Source organism: Arachis duranensis, chromosome 2, assembly GCF_000817695.3.
Source record: "Arachis duranensis cultivar V14167 chromosome 2, aradu.V14167.gnm2.J7QH, whole genome shotgun sequence".
Taxonomy (NCBI): domain Eukaryota; kingdom Viridiplantae; phylum Streptophyta; class Magnoliopsida; order Fabales; family Fabaceae; genus Arachis; species Arachis duranensis.
The window spans coordinates 57276181-57294866 of NC_029773.3; the positions used below are offsets into that span (position 1 = coordinate 57276181).

The 18686-nt window shown below is 30.8% G+C and overlaps 1 protein-coding gene across 1 annotated transcript in view; it reads left to right on the top strand.

The window, feature by feature from the left end:
* The window catches only part of LOC107474563 (lupeol synthase), a gene marked incomplete in the record, with an annotated part of 43723 nt that extends 30697 nt beyond the window's left edge, over nucleotides 1-13026 (top strand). Inside the window, 6 exon segments of the mRNA XM_021136423.2 lie at nucleotides 2628-2726; nucleotides 2962-3018; nucleotides 3119-3165; nucleotides 9639-9782; nucleotides 11175-11352; nucleotides 12787-13026. Coding sequence (XP_020992082.1) covers nucleotides 2628-2726; nucleotides 2962-3018; nucleotides 3119-3165; nucleotides 9639-9782; nucleotides 11175-11352; nucleotides 12787-12936 — 675 coding nt within the window.
* Between the last annotated feature and the right edge of the window lie 5660 nt (nucleotides 13027-18686).

Consider the following 18686-nt stretch of genomic DNA (forward strand, 5'->3'; position numbering starts at 1 on the left):
TAATATACTTTGGATTACATTATTATTGATTGATATTAAAATTTGTACGTGTACGTGTGCATGTGACGTTTGAGCTAACACTACTATGAATTTGTTTGGAAAACTTTAAAAGTAATTTTTTTTAATTTTTTTTTCTTATGAAAAGTAGTAGTATTAATGTTTGGTGCAATTTTTAAAATCAAATTGTAACTTTTTAAGAAGCTATTTAGGAGCTTATAGAGAAGTTAAAAAAATGACTTCTCTCATAATACTTCTACTTTTCATCACATTTCTATAAAATAAATACTTTTAGAATTAAAAATCCAAACACAAAATAACTTATTTATAAGTTACTTTTAATAGAATTATTTATTATTTAAGTTATTTTATAAAAAAGAGTTTAATTAAGTTGATTACCTAATCTGGATTATATGTTAGTCTCTAACGTAGATATAGTAAATCTGAAAACTTGTAATTAAAACCACACGTTGTTAATATCTCATTGTTCATAAAGAACATCAACTTGATCTTTTGGTGTTGGTGATGAGCTGAAGGACCAATTAGATAGCATTTTGGAAAGCCAATTTCAATTTCATGAGATCAATTTAAATTAATAGGGTAAAATATGTTTTTAATATTTTCGAAAAATTTTAAAAATATATCTAACATTTAATTTATTTTAGTAATGTTTTTAATATTTTTTATAAGTTTCAATTTATATGTACGGTTAATTTTTTGATAATTAATATATGATCAATATTTTTCTTTTTAATTTTACTGTACACATATTTTTCAAAAAATTAATGATAAAAATAAAATTAAAATTTATCAAAAATATTAAGAATAATATTAAAATAAAATAAAAGTTAAAAATATTTTTAAAATTTTTCAAGAATCTTAAACGCAAAATATATTTTACCCAAATTAATAAATGAAGGATCGGAGAGATATAAACTATGGGCACATTTTGGATGCGATTATATAGGAGGAGAAAAAGTGCTTGCTTTAGAAAAATCTATATATGTACTTCGATTAGGGCACTATATTTTGTATTTATTTGCACTTTGAAAAAAAAATAGAAGTTAAAATAATTTAGTTTTTATTTGTTTAAACAAATGGGTAGATAATTGCTTATGGTGTTAAGTTATTATTAATGAAGTAAAAATTAAAAAAGAGAAAATGCGGTGTGATAAAGTATATATCGAAGTAATAATTTTTCTTCACATCAAGTATATAAGTTCGTTAAACCAACTTGGTGGTTCAACTTGGATTGAACGAGTAGCAATTCATTAACAATAAATTTTTAAATAAAATTTCGATTCACGATTTATTAGTCTTTAGCCAATTAAACTAAGAGATATTGTGAAAAAACTAATAAAAGTATAAATTAGTTAACAAATTAATACACTATATTTAAACTCAACAAAACTTAGCATGGTTGACGGCTTAGTTATTAGTATACATTTTTTTAATAACAAATTTTTATTGTCAATAATATAATGATTATTATATATCTTATTTATTTTTAGTGGTAATTGTATATTTTCTGCGACTATTAAAAAAGATTTTATCGACAATTGTTAATTGTTATTAAAACCTTTTAACGACAAAGTATAAAAAAATTAATATTTAATTGTCGATAAATATATATTAGCACTCTTTTTGATACCAATTTAAAAAAAATGAATAAACACTAAAAAAGATTTTTTTTAATAGTGTATGTAAAGACTTTATTTAAAGTTAAGTGTCTGTCAAAATATTCTTAAATCAATTTTTAACGGTAGTAAATATTTTTTTCGAATAGTGTAAATATTTTTCTTTTAATAATAGTAAATATTCTTAAATCATTTTCTAACAGTAAAACATTTTGTCAAAATAATTATTTTCAGTGGCCGTCAAAATTGCTTACTTTTTTTAAGTGATTCAATAATTCTCTACCCTTCTATTTTTTATTTATTTCTGTTTATTTAAAAAAAATTCTTTTGCTATTTTGTTTATCAGTACTAAAAAAATTAATTTTAGTAGTTATTTATTTTGTTTTTAGCGACAATAAAAATAATAATTAATACATTTATCGACAATTAGATATTAGTAGTCTTATATTTTATCATTAAAAATTTTAGCGACAATTAACAATAATTGATAAAAACTTTTTTAGTAGCCATAAAAATATATACTTATTGCAAAAATAAATAAATTAAATAAGATATATAAAGAGGATTATTCTAAAATAATTATGTTATGGTGACTATAATATTTCAAAAAGTAATTATTAAAATTAAAATAATTTTTTATTGTTATTAAACATTTATTTTTCAAAAAATATTACTAAAATATAAAAAAATTGACTATAATTTTAATAATATTTATATAATCATCGTATAACCATATAGAATTTCCAATATAAAAGTAAAATGAGATAAAATTTAATATTTAAATTAAAAAATATAAAAATAAATTATTTTTTAATATTTAAAACTTACTATAAAAAATAATTTGGCAATTTTGACACCAAAATTACAGGCACCAGAAAATTGGCTCTGTATATATATATATATATGGCACACTCACACATGACACATGTATGTGGCTCCTTTTTACTTTTTGCTATCCAACTTTGATATTTGGTTGCTACTAAAATTAAACAGGCTGCACTTCTGTTGTCGATGATGCCAAGTAATCTAGTTGGAGAAAAGATGGACTCAAGAAGATTCTACGATGCTGTGAATATTCTTCTTTCCCTGCAAGTATGTTTTTCTTTTCTATTCCATGTTTCACGTTTCATGTTTAGATTCTAAATTAAATTATTTTTTGTTCTTAATCTTGATATAATTTGATTTGACCATTATTGTATAAGTTTTGCTAATACTTAAACTTGTTAAAGGGTTTTGTTATTGGTTAAGGTTACCGAAAAACCTATTTAATAACTAGACTCGTAATTATTAGATGCAATTTTGATATATCTGTTAATTTCAACTACAGAGCAAGAATGGTGGTTTTTGTGTTTGGGAGCCTCGAAGAACATATCATTAGGTAGAGGTAAACAAAACTAGGATGCATTCGACTTCATGATCAATTAATTAACTAAGGATATTTTCCTAAATTATTCCTAATTGAGAAACTCACATTTTTGTTGCAGAAATTCAATCCAACTGAAATCTTCGAAAAATGTCTCATTGAGTCAGAGTATGATTATTTATATATTTTTTTTCATGTCAATATATATATATATATATATATTTTACGGAAATATAAATTTTTTAAAATTATATTGGTTTTATCCTGACATTATAGATTATAGCACAACATTTATAGAATCAAATTATTTTTACGAAAATATCATAAGAGACAAAAGTCTTTGTCAGCTAAAAAAATCAGGATCTCCGTAGATAAAAAATCAAATAATAAGATTTTTAGTTATTATTTTCATGTGAAAGAGTTTGATTTATTAATACTAATAATTAATTCTAATATTCGTTATCTGAAATTTGAAACGATTTAACTTCTATACTTTTGATTAGGTGTTAAGTCTGCTGCACAAATAGAAATAATTAATTTTTATATTTGTTATTTAAAAATAATATTTTTTTCTATGTATAAAAAATATAATTAGATATTAGCATAAAAAAATTATATTGATAGTTATAAAATTAACTCAAAATTAATTTTTTTAACAATTGAATATGATAAACTTCATTGCCACATAAGACTGGCAATAGATAGGATAGAGTAGGGTTTAGACTTCACCCTAACCTTATATGTAGGTTTAAATCTCTCTAAAACTCAACCTTATTCTACCAGCAAGTTAAAAATTTTCAACCCTAATCTACCTTATCTGTGGGTTAAAAATCTCTTAATCCTAACTGTTTCGAGGGTTACCTGAAACTGGGTTATCGTTGGGCTTGTAAGTGTGGCTCAAATCCTCAATGGAGCGAATTTCGACTTGTCCCACGTCCTATGGTCGTCGTTCGAGTTGTTTGCGAGAAGATGGGGAGTGGTACTTGCAAAATACTCCGATGCTTAAGTCAGCAATGGTCTTAGCAAGTTTTAGTGTATTGGAACTTAAATGTACCTGAGTGTGTCAGGGTATTTATAGGAGATGAGCCAATAACCCCCGCTGAAGTAGTTCCACTTCTAATGGTGGATAACCGTCCCTTTATCTTAGAGTTGTTGAGATCTCTTTTCTAGAAGTGAGAGATCCGGAGAAGTAGTTACTTACATGGATAAGTACAAATCATCCGTCGAATCCGACCTTTATAGGGAGGTTGGGTTTCCAGGCAGGTCGTCTTCTTATTTGGGCCTTTCGGCTCTATTTGGTACTTGCTAATTAACTTAGAGAGGGCATCGGCTTTGCTGTTGAATTCCCGAATTATGTGCCTGACCTTGGTTTCAAGAAATTGCCTAAGATGCTCAAGTATTTTTTTTAAGTACCTTTTCATATTAGGATCTTTTGCCTGGTACTCCATTGATTTGATAAGTTACTACTTGGGAGTCACTGAAGACTATTACTTTGGTCGCATTGACTTCTTTGGCGAGTTTGAAGCATGCAATTAAGGCTTCATATTCGGCCTGGTTGTTGGAAGCAGGGAATTCAAACTTCAGGAAGATTTCTATTTGTGTCCCCTCTTCACTCACTAAGATGATGCCAGTGCCGCTTCTGACTTTATTAGAGGATCCGTCTACATAAAGGCTCCAGGTCATAGAGGCTTCGTTCTTGTCGCCGGTGTATTCTGCCAGGAAGTCGGTAAGGCATTGGGCTTTAATTGCTGTTCGACTTTCGTATCTCAAGTCGAACTCGGATAATTCTATAGCCCATTGAACCATTCAACCTGCAATGTCTATTTTCTAAAGGATTGGCTTCATGGGCTGGTTCGTTCGGACTCTTATGATGTGAGCTTGAAAATAAGGTCAGAGTCTCCTGGATGCCAGAATTAAAGCATATGTAAATTTTTCTATCTTTTGATACCTCAACTCGGGTCCTTGTAAGACTTTGCTGGTGAAATAAACTGGATACTGTCCGACCTCATCTTGTCAAACTAGTGCTGATGCTACTGCTTTCTCAGTAACAGCTAAGTACAGTACGAGTTCCTCTACTACTTTAGGCCGAGTACGGACTGGTGGCTGACTCAAGAACTTCTTGAATTCTTGAAAAGATTATTCAAATTTAGGGTTTCATTCAAATTGGCACCCTTTTTTTAGTAGAGAAAAAAGTGACAAGGATTTTAAGGCTGATTCTGCCAGAAATATAGACAAAGCTGCAAGTCGGTCATTCAACTGTTGGACTTCTTTTATGCAGGTCGGACTCCTCATTTCTAGGATTGCTCTACACTTATCGAGGTTAGCCTCAATTTTTCTCTGTGTGAGCATAAATCCCAAAAATTTTTCTGTCTTTACTGTAAAGGTACATTTTACGGGATTTAGTCTCATCCAATGCCTTTTTATAGTACTAAAGACTTGTGAGAAGTCGGTGAGGAGATTTGCCTCCTCCTTGGTCTTTACCAACATGTCGTCCACTTACACTTCCATTAGGCTTCCAAGGTGGGGCGCAAACATCTTGTTCATTAGCCTTTGATATGTGGCGCCTACATTTTTTAATCCAAATGGCATAACCACTTAACAGTAATTCACTTTGGGTGTGATGAAGGATGTCTTTTCTTGATCCGACTTATACATCGGGATTTGATTATATCCTGAGTAGGCATCCATGAATGATAGGTACTGGTATCCCGAGCTGGAATCCACTAAAGCATCTATATTCGGAAGTGGGTAGGGGTCATTTGGACATGCTTTGTTGAGGTCGGTGTAGTCAACACACATTCTCCACTTCCCATTTTGCTTTTTTACCAACACTACGTTCGATAGCCATGTCGGATATTTGACTTCCCGGATGAATCTGGCCTCTAACAAATCTTGTACTTGTTCTTCGACCACCTGAGCTCATTCTAGTCTGAGCTTTCGTCTTCTTTGTTGGACCGGTCGGAACCTGGGATAGACCGCCAGCTTGTGTGTCATGAGTTCGGAGTGTATTCCGGGCATGTCGGAAGCCTTCCAAGCAAAGAGATCGGAATTCTCTTTTAGGAGTTTTATGAGGTCATTTTTTAACTCCGTTCTCATATTGGCTCCTATGTTGTTGTCTTTTCCGACCTCTTCTGCGATCTGAACTACCTCCGTCTTTCCTTCAGGCTTTGGCTGTAGTTCTTCCTTTACTCGTACTCCTTTGAGTTCATTTGTATTGACTTCTTTGCCATTTTCTCGTAAATTCAAGCTTTCATTGTAACATTTTCTCGCCAGCTTTTGGTCTCCCTTAACGGTGGCAATTCCATCTTTTGTTGGAAACTTCATACAGAAGTGAGGAGTAGAGACCATGGCTCCCAACCGATTTAGAGTTATTTTACTGATTAGGGCACTTGATCTCAGCCCTTTTCCAAAGGTGGTGTATAGGGAAATGAACCCTAAGGGTTTGATTGGAGTATCTCCTAGCCCGAAAAGAGTATCTGGGTATGATTTTAGCTCTTTTTTCTCTAGCCCTAACATGTCGAATGCTGGCTTAAAAAGTATGTCTGCTGAGTTTTCCTGATCTACCAAGGTCCTATGTAGGTCGGCATTGGCTAGTATCATGGTGATGACTATTGGGTCATCGTGCCCGGGCACAATTTCTTGTGCGTCTTCTTCTGTGAAAGAGATTGTAAGGAGGTCGGGGCTATCTTTTCCGACTTGGTATACCTCCTTCAAATACCTCTTTCGAGATGACTTGGTCAGTCCTCCTCCGACAAATCCTCCTACTATGGTATCTTCATCATCTCTTTTTCTTTTTCCATGATTGTCCGACCTTTCCATGAAATATCTATCCATCCGACCTTCCCTAACCAGTTTTTCTATTACATAGTTTAGGTCATAACAATCATTTGTTGAGTGACCATACAGCTTGTGGTACTCACAATACTCGTTATGGCTTCCACCCTTTTAGTTTTTAATTGGACGCGGGAGAGGAAGCTTCTTGGTGTGATAAATTTTTCTGTAAACATCCATGAGAGAAACTTGTAATGGAGTATAATTATGGTACCTTCTGGGTTTCTCGGATCTGACTTCTTCTTTCTTCTTGGGCTCCCTCTATTTTTTTTTTGGCTGGTGAGGGTGCCCAAGTCGCCAACTTGACTTTCGTAGCCTGGTGTTTTCTTCCATATTGATTTACTTTTCAGCTCGCTTTTGTATAATGTTTAGAAAAGTCGGATGTCTTTTTGATATAGATTGGGAGAAGGGTCCTTCTCGGAGTCCATTGACTAGTTCCATTAGTACTGCCTCAGTAGGCAGGTCTTGGATTTTCAAGCATGCTTTGTTGAATCTCTCCATGTAGCCTCTCATGAGTTCTCCGACCTCCTGTTTGACTCCGAGTAGGCTAGGTGCATGCTTAACTTTATCTTTCTGGATTAAAAATTGTGTAAGGAATTCATGTGCAAGGTCATCAAAACTGGTAACCGACCTAGGTGGCAGGCTATCAAACCAATTCATAGCCACTATTATCAAGGTTGTCGGGAAGGCCTTGCAGCTAGTAGCAATTGAGGCATCGGCCAAATACATCCGACTTTTGAAATTATTGAGGTGATGCTTCGCGTCGGTTGTCCCGTCGTATAGATTCATGTTAGGGATTTTAAAGTTTCTAGGAACTCTAGCCCGCATGATGTCCTCAATGAAAGGATCTTCTCCCCCAGTAGGGTATCTTCCCGAGCTGTGCGGGAATCCTTGCTTCGAAGGTTGGATTCTAGCTTTGAGAGCTTCTCCTCCAACCCTATTCGCTGTTTGATCTCCTTCCTCAAAATCCTCTCTGCTTTGCGTTGTCGCTCTAATTCTTACTCCAACTGCTCGAGTTGACTATGATACCCATGCAGCAATCCCATGAGGTCGGTGCTATGAGGTTGTTCTTCCCTTTCAGGGAGACGAACCTCGGGTGAGATTCTCCATTGGTGTTGGTCTCCGGAGGGGCCTTCATCATGTGGTTCCTCCATTCTTGGAGGAGGTATTACTATTGCTTGGTCGTTGTTGACCATGTCCTGGTATTCTTGATCTGATTCAGACGCTGTACATCTGTCTTCATACTGATCGTACACCATGTAGTGTTAGATCCCAGGTCCCCGGCAACGTCGCCAATGTTTCGAGGGTTACCTGAAATTGGATTGCCTTTGGGCTTGTAAGTGAGACCCAAATCCTCAATGGAGTAGGTTCCGAGTTGTCCCACGTCTTGTGGCCGTCGTCCGAGTTGTTTGCGATAAGATGAGGGGTGGTACCTGCAAAATACTCCGATACTTAAGTTAGCAAGGATCTTAGCAGGTTTTAGTGTATTGGAACTTAAATGTACCTGAGTGTGTCAGGGTATTTATAAGAGATGAGCCAATAACCACCGCTAAAGTAGTTCCACTTCTGATGGTGGATAACTGTCCCTTTATCTTAGGGTTGTTAAGATCTCTCTTCTAGAAGTGAGAGATCTGAGGAAGTAGTTACTTACATGGATAAGTACAAATCATCCGTCAAATTCGACCTCTATAAGGAGGTCAGGTTTCCGGGCAGGCCGTCTTCTTATTTGGGCCTTTCGGCTCCTTGGACCTGGCTCTATTGAGCCTAGTTTGTATCTTGGATTATAGTATGAACACTAAGCGTATCCATACCCTAAAATTTTTCACTCGAATCCTACTCAATCCTGTGTGTAACAATCATTTTTTATATCAAACACAATATTTAATTATTCCATATTTTATAAAATACAAATAAAATAGAAAACAAAATTAAGCCTACGCAAAAATTAAAAGTAACATAATGAAATTGATGTTAAAATTACAAATAACATAAATATCTATCGATCCCCGTCAACTTAATTATACATGTATAGTTAGACTTAAATCTGCATCCGATTCTATCAATAACTTAACCTGCTTTGCTTTTAAATTGATTCACTGCGGGTCAAGTTGTCGATCCTATCTAAATAAGTTGGTCCAAATTGGATATCCACAGATAATATACTCAACTACAATTTAAAATATTAAAAAATAAAACATAAAAATTAAGAGGTTATTGATGTTACGTTTAGGTCTTAATTGTTAAATATGTTGTTCATATAGTATTGTATATATATAGTTTAGGATGAAATTTTTTTTTAAACAATATCTAAAGAAATTATTAACAAAAATTTAAACATAAAAATTAACTTTTGATCGTATAATAATTTATGACAGATAAAAATAATATCATTTAATTAAATATAATCAATTTAGCTATTTAGTATTATTTTTTTATAACAGTAAAAATGATATTTTTTTTAAAATAATGGTGCGTTGCGAAAATTGTTATTAACGATTTCACTTTTGTAATTTTTGTATTTTCAAAAGTAAAAATAGTTACTTATGATTTTACTTTTTAATTAATATTTAATTTTTAAATCATACAAATTGCTATTTATGAATTTATTTTTTAATTTTTAAAATATAAAAATTATTACTTATAATTTTATTTTTAATTTATTTTTTGAAAAGTAGGAATTTCAACCAAGTTTTACTTTACCCCATATTCTGATAAAATCCAAAAAACACTCAATATTTTTGTATTTAACACAAAACCCTCCAATATATATAAGGAAGAAAGCCGGATAATGTTGGTGTTATGTAAAATAGGTATGTAGAGTGCACAGGATCAGGAATGCAGGCCTTAGCTCTATTTAGAAAGCTATATCCAAATCACAGAAGAAGGGAAGTTGATAGTTCCATTTCCAAAGCAATCCGTTACATGGAAAGCGTACAAAATCCTGATGGCTCCTGGTATTTATCCTTTCTCTTTTTTGCTATTAAGTTATTGTCTCTACTTTTTATTATAATGATTTTTAATTATGTTAGACATTGTCTGAAGTATAAAAATATATAGAAAAATATTTAACAAATATTGCATTGGAGTGAATTTTTAATATTTTAATTATTTTATTTTTATTTGAAAATATTTAAAATAATATTAATATTATTTTATTGTCAAATTTTTTTATTAATAATTAACAAAATTGATGTATTATATATATATAATATTTTTATTAAAATTATGTTTGTTCATTTTCTTTTCTTATTTTTATTTTTTTAATAAGTCTAAATTTTAATAAAAGAGAAGTTGAACAAATGTAGTTTTAATAAAAATATTATTAATAGAAGTACATCAATTTCTTTAAGTATTGACAAAAAATTTGAAGGTAGAATAATATTGATGTCATTTTAAATATTTTAAGATAAAAATAAAACGATTAAAATATTAAAAATTAAAATAGAATTTACTTTAAATATTGGGCATCATAATATAATAGTACTTTTTTACCTTAAATATTATTATGAAATTGAAATAAATAATTTCCATTCTAAATACATTAATTTATGAATCTATGAATCCATAGAATTTAGAAAAATAAAATAAAATGGGGGTACTATATCATCCATAATTAGTAATATATAAACTTAAAGGTAGTCATAATAAAGAAGTCATTTCCTCAATGTTTAGAGAAAGGGCATAAAGGACAAAACAAGATGTGCCAAATGTGGTTATTATATGCTAACCCCTTTTACTCGTAGAGTCGTAGTAGAGATGTATGCTAGTTTATAGTAATAGAACGAATAACTTGATCGGTTAATGCATCTATAATTTTATTCGTTTTTTTTTAATAGGTTCATATAGATTATCAAGAGTTTACAAATAATTCACTCTTCATACTCTTGTTTAAGAGTGAAATTTTTAAGTGGGTTGTTATCCATTTTTAATTGGATAAATATATCTTTTTAACAAATTTTGTTGACACATTAATTTCTAATCGGCGTTTAGAATATTAGACACATTAATTACTAACAAAATAAATGGATAAATTAATTTGTTGTCTTTTAAAATTTTAGACAATTTAATCTTTCAATGATATTATTTTTTAAAAATTAAGAATTAATTCATCACTTTTTTAGAACGTGCTAGAAACTAATTTCTCTAGTATTCCATAAGATTAACTACCTTTTTGTCCAAACTCCTTGTTTAAAGCACATGCTTAATAAGGAAAATTCATATTTGCAGCATGGTGTAAGTCAAATATATCTAGTGACCATTATTATATTATATAATATTATTACATTTTTATAAATTAAAAGTTTAAAAAAAAATAATTTTTAAAATTTCGGACCTTAATTATACAGGTTCGGTAGTTGGGGGGTTTGTTATACAATAGGTGCATGGATGGGTGTAGAGGGACTGATGGCTTGTGGAAAGAACTACCAAAACTGTCGAGCATTGCGCAAAGCGTGTGAATTTTTGCTGTCAAAGCAGCTTTCCAATGGTGGCTGGGGTGAAAGTTACTTGTCATCCTTAAACAAGGTACATTTATTTTGTTTTCAATACTGTCTCATACTATTACTAACAGTGTTTAGGCAGTTAAATACCGTATGTAAATAATTTTTTGAAAAATGTTACAAACAGACTAATTTTTTTTTATCAATATTAATAAATATTTTGGCCAATATTTTATTTATACAAAATTTAGATTGAGAGTTTAGAATTCAAAATTTATTTTATACTTAAGATTTAGAGTGTCGAACAAGTATTGACAAAAATAATAAATTTTATTAATCATATAGTATTATTTTAAATCATATTTCTATAATTGCTTTTATCTTAAATTTCTTAAGTGTCGCCCTTTATATTCGTAATCATATCTACTTAATAATGAATAACTATTATTGTAGTTACATTAAATTAAAAATTGATAATTTAATTTAATACTTTGAGATAAATTAACGCTTCACTATAATTTTCTTGTTTTGAAATAAAAGATGATTTTCAAATGTTATATATTACCACTTTCGTATTTTAAAGTTATATTTTAATAATAGTAAATAATAAATAATAAATTTTAGAAAAGCGGAACATAAAGAGCTTATTGCAATATATAGTGGATGGTTATTTATGATAGTTTAACAACATATTATCTTTTTTATAATAAAATTATCTTTTTAAAAAGATGAAAAGTTTAACTTTTTAAAAAAATATTTTTCTAATGATTTTACTTTAAAGAAACTTCCAAACACACTAAAATTTAATAAAAGGTTTTTTTAATTCGAAAACAACTTTTTCTTATGACTTAAAAACCTAGAAACACTTCTTTGAATATTTTAAAACATATCATTTTGAAATATTTGACCCAAAAATGAACGCTTAAAGTTACTTTAAAAGACTTATGTTTTGATAAATAAGAAATAAATTAAAATATGAATTTAACGAAATGATGATTAGAGGGGTTATATAAATAAGACCTAGGAAGATAATGTCATTCTGCCTATAAAAAGGCTTGTTTGATGAGTTTTTTAAAAAGATTTTCTTTAAAAAGATTTTTCTTTTGAAAAAAATATTTTTTATAAATCTTTTGAAAAGTAAAAATAATTTAACGTTTAGAAGTCTCATTTAAAAATATTTTATTTATTAATCTATCTATCTGTTATGTTTAAATACCAAATAACAAAATACCTTTTGTCTATCTATTATATTATATTAGAACATTTTTTTATAGCAAAAGTTAAGGGTACATTTGATTTGTGTTTTTATTTTCTGTTTTTATTTTTAATATTTTTGGTTTTATGAATTTTATAAAGAAAAAAGTGAAAACAATAAAATTTTATTTTCTATTTTTTTTCTTTCATAAAATGTAAAAAACAAAATATAAATAATTCTTTTTATAAGTTATTGACACCTAACATCAGACACTATATACAAAAATAATTGGTTGGCCGCAATGTTAATTTTATTGTGAAACAGGTGTATACAAATTTACCAGACAACCGTTCAAATTTAGTTCAAACTTCATGGGCTTTATTGGCCCTTATTGGGGCAGGCCAGGTCAGTAATTTTAGCTCAAACAATCATCATAAAATTATCATCTCATTAAAAAGAATATATATATATTAAGTACCAAAAAAAAAAGAATATATATTTTTACAAAAAAAAAAACCGAATATATATAGACACACGATAAAGTATTCTTTTGTTTCTAACATTTGCAATTTTTTTTAAAATTATTCTTAACATTTAATTTTATTTGATTTTATCTCTAAAAATTTTAATTTATATCAAAATTATATATCCTTGGATCTTAGTTCTATTTAAATTGTTAGAGACAAAATTGAATGAAAGTGATGTTATAAATATTTTTTTTAAAAAAAAGACAAATATTAGAGATAATATATATATATGGTGTAGGAAATTTCTTTCGTAAAAGAGTAGAATTTAATAAGAATAAATTTTTTTACTAAATTTATAGAGAATATATAATAAAATTATGAAAGAATAAGAAAATAAAAGATGAAGAATTTTTATTGTATTTGATAAAGAGAACAATGTTATCTATTTATACTAAATTGATTATAAATTTTAAAATAGTTAAAACAACCAAATTCTTTAGATGATTTTGTTAGAGAAAGATAAACATAACAAACTTAGAAAAAGATAAGCATAACAAATTTTATTTCTAGAAGAAAAAGAATGATGGTTTAATACGTCCCACAAGCTAGTGTATGGAAGATGTCAATAATCTACAGTTTGTATAAGATCTGATGAAATGATTGAGGAAAATGTGTGTGGCGCGGTGACACAGAGGGAGATGTGTGCAGTGGAGCTAGGGCTTTCGACAGCAGAAACATAGAAGGAGATATTGTGCTTAAGGGAGAGAAAGCAAGCAGCGATCTTTAGAGAGCGCGTAGAGCACGGTAAGAGTGATCTTCAGAGAGTGCGAAGAGCATGGTAAGAGTGCAGGCGGAACTGCTAAAATAGAATGCATATGAAACTGCCGAAAAAAAGTACAGACAAAACTGCCAGAAGAAAGCGTAGACAGAATTGCCAGAAAAAACCGTCGACGAAACTGCCAGAAGAAGGCGCAAATGGAACTGCAGGAGGTAAGCGCAAATGGATCTCCAGGAAGGAAGCGCAGATGGAACACGGAACTACGGGAAGGAAGTGCAGAAGGAACTACAAAAAGGAAGTGCAGATGGAACTGCTAGAAGGAGGAGGCGTGTGGCGGCTTGTTGCAGCTCTAACGGCGATAATTTTGGGTCTATTGGACTCAGAAGGATAAGACGAAAAAGATGAATTATTTGGTGCAGTGAGAAAGTATCAAACCAATAACAAGAACAAGGTAAACAATGTGGATGAAAAAGAAGTGTGGTGATTTCTCAGTGGAAAGATGATAGCTTATATATGCTCCTCAAACAGGATACCAAGACTTTGATACCAAAATAAAACTATGAAAGAATAATAAAAAAAGATCAAGAACTTTTATTGTATTTAATATAAAGCTACCTATTTATACTAAACTGATTATAAATTTTAAAATAGCTAAAACAACCAAAATCTTTAGATGATTTTGTTAGAGAAAGATAAGTATAACAAACTTAGAAAAGGATAAGCATATTTTGTTTCTAGAAGAAAAAGAATGATGGTTTACACAACTTGTGAACCATCATAATAATAAAACTTAAAGAGTACGCAAAGATAAAGAAGGTTGTGTTATGTATTTATTGATTGTAAAACTTACAAAGGTAAAGATAAATATATAAGCTGGCATTGTAACCAAATTAATTCTATTAGACTAAATTTATGGGACGGTGTGAAACTTCTTTGTTGTTGTCATGGGCTAAGATGGAAGAGTAGTTTAATACGCCCCCACAAGTTGGAGGATGAAAGATGTCAAGAACACCGAGCTTATTATAATAATTAAGATTAAGATGGAAGGGCTCATGAGACAAAGGCTTGGTGAAAATATCAGCTAGCTGCCCAGACAAGGAAATGGGGAGAAGTTTCATCACTCCAGCTTGAGATTTTTGTCAACTCAAGTGACAATCAACCTCTAAATGTTTTGTGAGTTCATGAAAAATCGGATTAGCAACAATATGAAGGGCACTCTAATTATCACAATATAAAACTGGTGGACGGATAGGAGACATGCGTAAAAATTGTAAGACATTTAGTATCTATTGAAGTTCACAAGTTGTATTGGTCAATGCACGATATTCTACTTCAGTGGATGAGCGGGTAACAGTGGTTTGTTTCTTTGGTCTTCCAAGAGATTAAAAAGCTGCCTAAGAAGAAACAATAGCATGTTAAAGATTGCCGAGTGTCAGAACATCTGGTCCAATTAGAGTTACTAAAGCCAAGAAGCTGAATTTTTTATTCTCTTGGAAAAAAACGTCCTTTGCCGGGACTAGTATTCAAATATCGCAACACACGCTTGGCAGTTTGAAGATGAGAGTCAGTGGGAGATGCCACAAATTGACTTAATTGTTGAGTGTTATACATGATGTCTAGTCGGGTAGTGGTGAGATAGATAAGATGGCCAACTAAATGGCAATAAACAAAAAGGGTCAGATAGTAGGGGACTATTATCTTGATATAATCTTGTAGCACTATTCATTGGATCATAGACAGGTTCAGCACCTACTAAACTAGAATCCTCCAAAAGATCAAGATAGTATTTTCTCTGAGATAAACAAATTCCTTTCATTGATTAAGCAACCTCAATACCCAAAAGATATTTTAATGGACCTAAGTCTTTAATTCAGAAGTGTTGGTACAAAATAGACTTAATGGCATCAAGTTCATAAATAGAATTACCAATGAGAATAATGTCGTCAATATAGACTAAAAGGATAGAAATTTGAGCATTAGTGAATTTAACAAATAGATTACAAGCAGATAAGGTTTGCTGGTATCCATGAGATAGCAAAAGATGAGAAAGTTTGTCGTACCACATATGACTAGATTGTCGTAAACCATACAATGACTTCAGCAACTTGCAGCATTGATTTGGTCAAGGAGATGTAAACCTGGGTGGTAGAGTCATATGAACATCTTCAAAAAGATTTCCATGTAAGAAAGCATTATTGACATTCAACTGATGTATAGGCCAATTCTTCTTAGAGGCCAATGCCAAAACTAGTTTGATGGTGGCAGGCTTGACAACAGGGGAGAAGGTTTTTAAGAAATCAACACCTTAAGTCTGGGTGAATCCTTTAGCCACAAGGCGTGCCTTATATCAATCAACTGAACCATCAGGATTGCATTTGATGTGATAGACCCATTTACAACCAACCGACTTAATACCTGCAGGACAATCAACAAGACACCAAGTTTTATCAACTCAAGAGCTTCTATCGCATCTTTCATAGTACTATGCCAATTAGAGTGTTGATTGACATTCTTAAAAAACTTTGACTTAACATCAAAATGTAGAGATAAAAGAAATTTATGATGAGAAGATGAAAGAGAAAAAAAAGACATAACTAAAGATAGAGGATACCAGTATTTTGATGGGAGAGAGATTTGTGAAGGTGTAACACCCTAACTTTTAGCATGTCATGATCGTACCAAAAGTAAGGAGTTACTAACCTGTTCTCCTTATTTACTATTTAATATTGAGCCTTTAGGTTGATATCACGTTTCAGTTTATAAGAAAATTCTAGGAAATTATTTGTAGTAATTCAAATCACACAATTATTAATAATAATAAATGCTATACAAATGAATTTAATATAAAACTCAAATAAAATACCTATCCCTCTGGATAAAATAAAACTTAAAGCAACAAGGACGAGGGAACTCTATAAAAATAACAGGAATCACAAGTAAATCTACTAGTCGTCTGCATCTTCTAACTGAATCTTTAAACCTGTGTCACTCAAAAGGTGGAAGATTTTGGGGTGAGAACAAACCACACGTTCTCAGTAGGAAATGAGAATGCCGTAAAAGTAATGAATTTAATGCAAATAATTAACTTACTTAGTAAAACTATTTTGTTAACCTTTTGGAAATACTTTTATTTCTACTTTAGATAAATAATTACTTTTCCTTTAAATTTCTAAACTCAAAACAAATTTTAAATATAAAACTAGTCACATTTTTTGTCTCTCAGCCACATATTAATCCTCAGTCAAATGTCAACTCGTAATCACTTTAATACACTCACAAACAAGTAGTGCAAGCAAGAGATTCAATTCAATGTACAAGCAAGTCACAACAAGACAAATAATACAATCACAAAGTAATAAGACAAGCAAGCGTAATCAAATGCGACTGTGCAAACAACATGATGCATGTCTATTCCTAACGCAGGCCATGAGCTCATATGTCGGTTGCCTACCCGCTCCCGACGTTACCCGGACACAAGTCCCAGATATGGCTTTCCAGATGCATCAGTGTGCTTATAAGTCGTACGGCTAGGCCGCATTAGTGTGACTTTCCAAATCAATAAGCGTACATCTGGAAAACAGTTCTCAGTGTGTGGGCGTCCCCACTTTACATTTGGCACTAAGGCCCAAACAATGTCACATCTGCTCTTCTGTGGCAGACACTTCATTAATTAATATATTCTTTAAATCCTTGTTCTCTGCTTTCCTGTGGCAGAGATTCCTTTTCTTAATAAACCGAGCTCAAATTTTTACTTAAAACAAAATCTCTCCTTAAAAGATTGGGTTTAAAACATTATATTTTCCTTAATAAATCAAACTTTAAAATAAAGTAAATCTTTTCTTAACTAAATATATTTTAAATAATTTAATTTTCCAAAACCAAATCTTTTAAAATAACTTTTCAAATAAAACCTCATATTTTATAAAATTTCGGCGACATTTTCTCTAAAATTCGATCTAAACCACCCTTACGGGTTCCCTACTCCTCAACAATTCACCGGCCTTTCTCTCAACAATTCTCAAATCAGCGAAATTCTTAATAATCAGAAAACAGTCACATTCACAACAATAATCCATACTCAATAACATTACTATTATTAGTATATATATAGATATATTTGCAATTATTCAATTAATTTTATAGGCATTCTAAATTAAAAACGTTTATCTTTAAAAATAAATTCTCTATCTCCGTATGGAATCAAAATCCATAAAAGTTTTAGAGAAATTTTTGACCGAGCTGCTGAAAAAGAAAGCGTCAGAAATCATCTGTGTCTCCTAGAACTCCAGTTGGCCGAACTCAAGAGAAAGGGAAGTTACGTCACCATCAGCCTCCATCGAACAAAAGTAACTCCAACGTGTAGAGGAGGAAGATAGAAACACTTTTACCGAATTAAATTTTTGATTGGAATTACGGATTGCAAGAAATTAAACTCGAAAGATTTTTGGTGCCATAGTTTCTCGTTCTTCTCGCTCACGGCATTCTCCCTTTTTTTTTCTTTAGTTCATGTTGATGAATGAAAGGAAATGAGGGTGATTAAAGGCTGAGGGTGATTAAAGGCTAAGGGTGTTGAATGAAAAATTTTGTGGTATTAAATATTATTAGGTGTCAAACTTATATACATATTTATTCATGCACCTAAGCCACGTCTCCATTTTCTTTCTTTTATTTTCTTCATTTTCGGTGGGAAAGGAATGAATGATTAAAGGAAATTGGTAATAAGTTATAATGTGGTGTTTAATGTTATTAGGTGTCATGGCTAATAAATAAAATGAAACATGTGTCATAGTTATATATGCATATATGCTAATAAGTCATATTTCTATTTCTTTCTTTTATTCCCTTAATATGTCCGTTGGTGATGATGATTCATATGATAAAAAATGATGATTATAATTAGGTGACATAGGTTATATGTATATATATACACATAATAGGCTCATATATAATAATAATAATAATAATAATAATAATAATAA